Below are 7,153 nucleotides of genomic sequence, written 5' to 3'. Positions count from 1 at the left end.
TTAAAAAATTGTTTTTCAGTTTGTTTAGAGGAGTTGTATATTGTAAAACTCGAGTTGACATTCAGTTTATTAAATATGATGCTGTTAAAACAGCGTCCCCCCATAAATATTTTGGAACATTCATTGAAAATATGATAGCCCGAGCAACCTCAAGTAAATGCCTATTTTTTCTTTCAGCAATTCCATTTTGTTGTGGAGTGTCACGACAAGTAGATTGATGAATTATGTCTTTATTTATTAAGAACTCCCCTAAACATTCATTAAAATATTCAGTTCCATTGTTAGATCTAAGGATGCATATTTTAGTTTCAAATTGAGTTTCAATCATGTTGTAAAAATCTTTAAAAAGTTTTTCAACTTCTGATTTTTTGCTTATAAGATAAACCCAACATATTCTGGTGTGATCGTCAATAAAAGTCACAAATCCTCTTTTCCCAAATAATGTTTTGACTTTTGAAGGTCTCTAAACATCACTACGGATCATGTAAAAAGATTTTGAAGGAGTATGATTTTGGAGAAAAATTTATGCGATGACTTTTTGCCAAATAACATGTTTCACATTGAAGTAAAACACAATTAACACCCTTAAACAAATTTAGAAATAAATGTTTTAAATAAGAAAAAATTGGATGGCCTAGTCAGATGCGATTCCATTATTTTCTCTAATGTAGGGTTCGATCTCATAATGCTGTAAGCTTCAACCTTATTTTTACCAGGAACAGTCTCCTCAAAATAGTAAAGTCCTATCTTTTTAGCTCTCCCAATCATCATTCTCGACTTCTGGTCCTGAAAAACAAGAGGATTCACAGAAAATTATACGTTAGTTAGAATCTTTTGAAAGTTTGCTGACAGATAGAAGATTACATTTGAGTTTTGGAACATGGAGTACAGATTCAAGACTTATACTCTTGGACAGGTTAATGTTTCATTTATTTTTCTTTTTCCAGCAATGGAGAAAAAACTACCGTCAGCAATACGAACATTTTCATGGCCAAAACATGAGATGTATGAATGAAATAGATAGTGTAAAGTGGTCATATGATCAGAAACTCTTGAATCAATAATCCAAGGGTTTAGTTGTCTACCTGCATGTACCATTGAACAAGTTGGGGTACCAATAGCCAAGTCTTGTTTAGCAGTTTCAGGAGTTGATCGGTTTGCTCTTTGTTAAATGGGTTGGTTTGTTCGGTAACATCATTAGCAGTAGGTGGATTGCGCTTGTTTCTTGGCTTCCAGTCTGCAGGTTTACCGTGGAGGTACCAGCAGGTTTCTTTAGTGTGTCGTGGCTTGCTGCAATGATTACACTATACCTGTGGTTTCTCCTCATTCTTCTGTGAATATGGAACAGTCCGCTTGCTGATATGAGCTTTCGATTGGAATGCCGCAGTCTCGGGTATGCTGGTAGAAATAGATTTCTTAAGGGTGGTGTTGCTGACAGAGTGGAATGCTGGATAGAGGTGGCAGAATCATTTATATTTTCAGACATGATAAAAAAAAGAGATGGTTCGGCTTTGCAAGTGGCGGAAGAAGTCCCTGCGGCTCAGGAAGTAGGAATCGGAGATAGGCCGAAGGTTCGACGGGATCGCGGCTTGCAGGATCGTGGCTTGTGGAAGCGAGCAGTGGCTGCGCAGGGACGAAAACTAGAGCTTCACTAGAGGCTCTTATTGGATATTTGAACCCTAAAATATAACTAAGAGAAATTTACATGGGCGGCAACAAATTCCTATGTATTTACATATCTAACACTTAAACTTGATTCTTACATATGTACCACCCAAATCATTCATATCACATAAAAAATATCACAAGTTTAACTTTTTAAAAGTTTAAATGCACCTTTGCATGCTTAGGTAAGGTGGCATATATGTAAAAATTGAAGATTAGGTGTTGGATATGTAAATACGTAGGAATTAAATGCTATCCATGTAAATCTTCCGTATAATTTTCTTTTTAAAATTTAGCTGGGCAACTTACTGCAAATTGACGCCAGTTACATGCTACCACTGGTTATCATTTTCATATCGGTAAATTTTACCACTTCAGATTCTTTACATCTTTCTTAACTGAGATTTGGTTATTTCAATAGATAGTGCATGTTTCCTACTCGCACAACTATATTTTTATCAGTGATTTATAAATTATTGATCAATGTATTCTCTTGAATTCGCTTAGATCCTGATGCATAAAAAATTTTTAGGAGATCAAGTACAATTATCATTAGAAAATGAGCCAAAGTCACCACCAGTGTCATCTTTGACTATTTTGGGTCAGCAACTTACCGCCATCCCGTTGAAGAAGACAGGCTTCTTTAGTGACAAAAAGGAGATGCAGAGGTCTTCAATTGTTCTTGGTTTTGTCGCACATGTAAGCTCAAATTACTCTTTTTCGTGCTGTTTTGTCACAATGAAGTTTTCTTGCTAGGTTTCATTGTAGCTGTCCATAGACTCATCGAATATCACTATCATGTATTATAGGCAGTCTTTCTCATTGCCTCTTATCTTGATGTTCCTTTACGATACCCGCTGCACTTAGGAGGTTCTCGTTCGCACATTTGTGACTATGCGCCATCAACAGAGGCCACAACATCTGATTCGACTGTCAGTTCAGTTGTTGATGCTTGTGCGAAGCCGACAAAATTTCCTCTCTTCTTGGAAGGCCAAGATTCTACAAGAGCGGCATATGCTATATTCTTATTAAATAAGGTTTGTTTTTTATTTACTGCCCCTCTCTTATTATATATGTCAAAAAATGCCATCTTTTTTTTACTGTTTCCATAGAAATGTTCCTTGTTTGTTTTCCATTTAGTTAGAATTATCCTGTCAATAGGACACAATGGAGAAAAATGATTTACATTGCCTACCCCAACTTAGTTGGATAAAGGCTTGTTGTTGTTATTATATCTTGCAAGTACAAATAGTTAGCAATTACCATCATGAATTAGTTCAATGAGATTGTGACATGTAGGGATGTCAAAAAAGCTCATCGTTTGCGAGCATATCTTGTTCGGATCGCTAAGTAGCTGGTGTTAGATTTTTCATTAAGCAAACGAGCCGAACAAGAACAATGATTTGTTTGTTCGTGTTCGACTCTATTTGACTCGAATTAATTAAATAATAAATAAATAATAGTAGTATAATATTTAAATATTAAATTTTTTGTATTTAAAAAATATTAAATTTAATTAATTTGGGCTAGGATTACAAATAAAAAATAAAATTTCCTTGTTGGATATGTAAATAGATAGAATTGGGTGGTATGTATGTAAATTCCCCTAAGGAAATAAATTTGCCTTGACCCTTTCTCCTGTCTCGTGGTCCTGCCAAATTTTTTTTCGTTGGATACGTATATACGAAGAATTGGGTGGTATGTATGTAAATGCTTGAAAATAAATGCTCTCGTGGTCTTGGAATCACCTTACCTCTTGCCTGGTTGCCCTGCGGTCTGCGGCTCCCACCTTCCTTCTTTCCTGGCTGCCCTTCTGTCTGCCCAACACTCCCTCCGCCTGCGTTTAATCCAACATCGGGAATAAATGAATGAATACTTAAACTATTCTCCTTGAAAGCAGATCATAGTTGCTCGGAAGCCATCTCACGCTTGATGGGGTTGTGATCCTGCATGAGCAAAAATTGTATTTTAATCTCTCTTAGGAGAGTATTAAAATAAAAAATTAATTTTTTGTAATTTAATTTGTTATTTTATTAATTTTTAATAAATTATTATTTTGAGCCGAACATGAGCTTAATTAAATAATCGATTTTGAGTCATGCCAAGCGTGAATAGGCTATTCACGAGTTATTTTGAATGTGAGCCCAACACGTATGATAAACAATTCGAATGAGTTGAACACGAATGAGCCTTAGTCTGGCTCAAGCTTGGTTCGTTTACACCTCTAGTTACATGTGACTAGTGACATCAGATTGAATTATAGCAGCAGGAGAACTCACATTAGATCTAAACCATTAGTGTTACTAACAATACACATATACATCTTTTTAAACATCTTGGTTCCATTCGAAAGAAATTTACAGAAGATTCAAAGTATGCTCATCCCTACTGTTAACTTCCCATTAACTTTGTTGATGCCTTTCCTACGGCAAATGATATTGTGACTTTCTCAACTCATATATGTCATTATGGTTTTTTGGGATTGCACATGATGATAATCTAGATGATGGTCTCCCCAACGAGATCTCAATAGAATTTCTTCTCATCTTCTTTGTCGTTGAGGTTTTTTGGACTTCACATTGTTGATCTAGTGGATGGCCTTCTCCTCATAGCGACTTCCTCTCCTATTCTTTGTCATAGTGGGAAGGGCACACGATGCCAATCTTATTCATTTCCTTCTCAAGTAAGATCTTGTTGCAACTTCCTCACCTCTTTTTTTGTGGATAGGGTTAATGAAGTGGTACATTAAGTAATCAGTGAGTTTTAGATGTTAAACATGTAAATATTATAGTTTTGAATGATATGCATGCATATCCCTCATATTAGAAATAAGAGAATATAAATAATTAATCTTCACTCCATGTACCATAAGGCTATTCAATAAGTAATATGGTATTTTCCAGATGATTCAAAAATATTTTAGATCGTAAAATACTAAGATTGTTGCCTCAATGTCATTAATTACTAGATAACAGAGCTAACCTTGTTCCTCTCTTTCTCGAAGGAGGCCATCAACTCACTCTTGTATACAAGAAAAAATAAGATCCAAACCAACCTAAAGTCTAGTCTTTTTTTTTTTTTTTTTGGCATGTTAGAGCACATATTATATCCAAAATATCTTTAGATTAATTAAATCATATGATATAATTATAAAAAATTTGTACATTTTAACGTATTTAACAAACTTATTAGAACTTGCAGAATGAAGTGATAAGACTTAATCCAACATGTATGAATAGTGCAACACAAAATAGAGCTACTTCTATCATGCATAGGAAAATAAATATGATATTTTACATTGTGTGGGAACATGCATTATATGTGCTTTAATGCGCGAAATAAAGCAATGCTTTTGTTAACTAGAGTATTTATGTGTTCTATATTATTATATACATATATTGCCGGCATACATTAGTATCTTTTAATTAATCAAACTTTAACTACAGTTATGTGATAATTTTCAGCAAATATAATGATTTGTATAATAAGAATAAGTTTTGGATATCCACAAGCTAAAGAAGGAAGAATCAAAGATAGAAATAATATAGCAATGAGCAAATATATTGGAAAAAGAAGAATACTCGTGTGATTGAGTGGCCGGCTAGAGCTGGAGGGGTGTAAGTTACATGGAACTAGGAACGTGAAGTTGGAGGTATTGTAAAGTATTCTCGAGAATAAGCTTGAATGTGAAGCTATTAGTGTGAACAATTAGAAGTAAAACGATGTATAAAAGAAAATTAATTAGTGAGAGAGTGTTTAATGAGAAGAACCATCAAAACCAAATAGCTCCAAAGGAAGAGCATATATAACCAACGATTCATCAGTCAACAACCAAAAGAAACAAGGAAAAGCAATTGTTTCTCCTCTAATTATTGTTTCTCCTCTAATCACTGCAAATCAACATGATGAAGTGTCGTGACACGTGCTTTGTTGTGAGTTTGTACTTTTTTCTAAACCACTTATTTTGAAGCCTGCTTTTAACATCATTGAGTCTATCTCATGTAAATAAATTTTTTTGATTGGCTTAACTTCTAAATTTAACCAACCTCTCAAAATCCAAGTTCTCTTTGGAGTCACTTCTTTTCCACCCCCTTTCTTTATCCATGAAATAACTCAAATGGCTGAAATGAGAAGAAATGAGGGGGATGACATGGACGTTTTGTGTAACCGTCGAACCGGCCACCTTGTTCAATTTCCATGGGTGTTTCAGATCTTCCAGACGCCAAGGGCTGTGTCAGCCCCATAAGACCTCTTTTCCTTTGTTATTAGGGATTAACTTGTTTTGAGGTTATATATTTGTTGCCTTTTTACTGGTTTATACAGTTTGGATGTTTCTCAGTATCATTTGGAGATTTCTTCTCAATTTTCTCACCTCTAGGAATGTTGTATCCTGGCTCTTAAAGTGGCGTAGCTATATAATGATAGAATGCACATGATGGGTCCTCCTCAACATTCGTATCTTCACCAATTAGCTGTGTTTTCTTGTTGTTTTCTTCCTGCACAGCAGACAAACTAATTCTTCTCTCTTAAAATCCTCAACATTTACTCATAGTTTCATTTTCTTACCATTCTTGCAGGCAACTTAAATTGGTGTTAGGGAGAAATGAAATAATTGAAACTTTGTATAATAAAATAAATATACCTGCTGTAAATATCTATAGTTAGTTCTTGAAAGAGTTCAAATCATACGTGCAAGTAATGATATAGATTTAATATAAGACTAAAAAAATATGAAAAATAGTCATAACATGTTATCCAGAGTTTAGAGCGCACACAAAATCATTAGTGAAATAAACACCAGATAGCTTCAGGAAATCTAGTTGTATGATCCATACATTAGTATCTTTTAATTAATCAAACTTTAACTACAGTTATGTGATAATTTTCAGCAAATATAATGATTTGTATAATAAGAATAAGTTTTGGATATCCACAAGCTAAAGAAGGAAGAATCAGAATCGAAGATAGAAATAATATAGCAATGAGCAAATATATTGGAAAAAGAAGAATACTCGTGTGATTGAGTGGCCGGCTAGAGCTGGAGGGGTGTAAGTTACGTGGAACTAGGAGCGTGAAGTTGGAGGTATTGTAAAGTATTCTAGAGAATAAGCTTGAATGTGAAGCTATTAGTGTGAACAATTAGAAGTAAAATGATGTATAAAAGAAAATTAATTAGTGAGAGAGTGTTTAATGAGAAGAACCATCAAAACCAAATAGCTCCAAAGGAAGAGCATATATAACCAACGATTCATCAGTCAACAACCAAAAGAAACGAGGAAAAGCAATTGTTTCATGTCTAATTATTGTGGCACAAGCTAACCTAAATTAAAAAGTTTGAACCCAAATTTCATTTTGAAGTCTATTGTGCATCACTGCAAATCAAAATGGTGAGGTGTCGTGACACGTGCTTTGTTGTGAGTTTGTACTTTTTTCTAAACCACTTATTTTGAAGCCTGCTTTTAACATCATTGAGTCTATCTCATGTAAA

At 34.3% G+C, this 7,153-nt stretch overlaps 1 protein-coding gene across 2 annotated transcripts in view; it reads left to right on the top strand.

Moving 5' to 3' along the window:
* LOC110039235 (UV radiation resistance associated protein-like) overlaps nt 1–7,153 on the top strand; it is a 13,747-nt gene that overhangs the window by 4,828 nt on the left and 1,766 nt on the right. For both annotated transcript variants that reach the window (XM_020744234.1, XM_020744233.1), the window contains exons 3-4: nt 2,198–2,364; nt 2,475–2,702. In XM_020744234.1, coding sequence (XP_020599893.1) covers nt 2,198–2,364; nt 2,475–2,702 — 395 coding nt within the window. The remainder of the gene's footprint in view (nt 1–2,197; nt 2,365–2,474; nt 2,703–7,153) is intronic.

Source organism: Phalaenopsis equestris, unplaced genomic scaffold, assembly GCF_001263595.1.
Source record: "Phalaenopsis equestris unplaced genomic scaffold, ASM126359v1 Scaffold235892, whole genome shotgun sequence".
NCBI lineage: Eukaryota > Viridiplantae > Streptophyta > Magnoliopsida > Asparagales > Orchidaceae > Phalaenopsis > Phalaenopsis equestris.
This window is presented reverse-complemented; position numbering and strand designations above follow the sequence as displayed.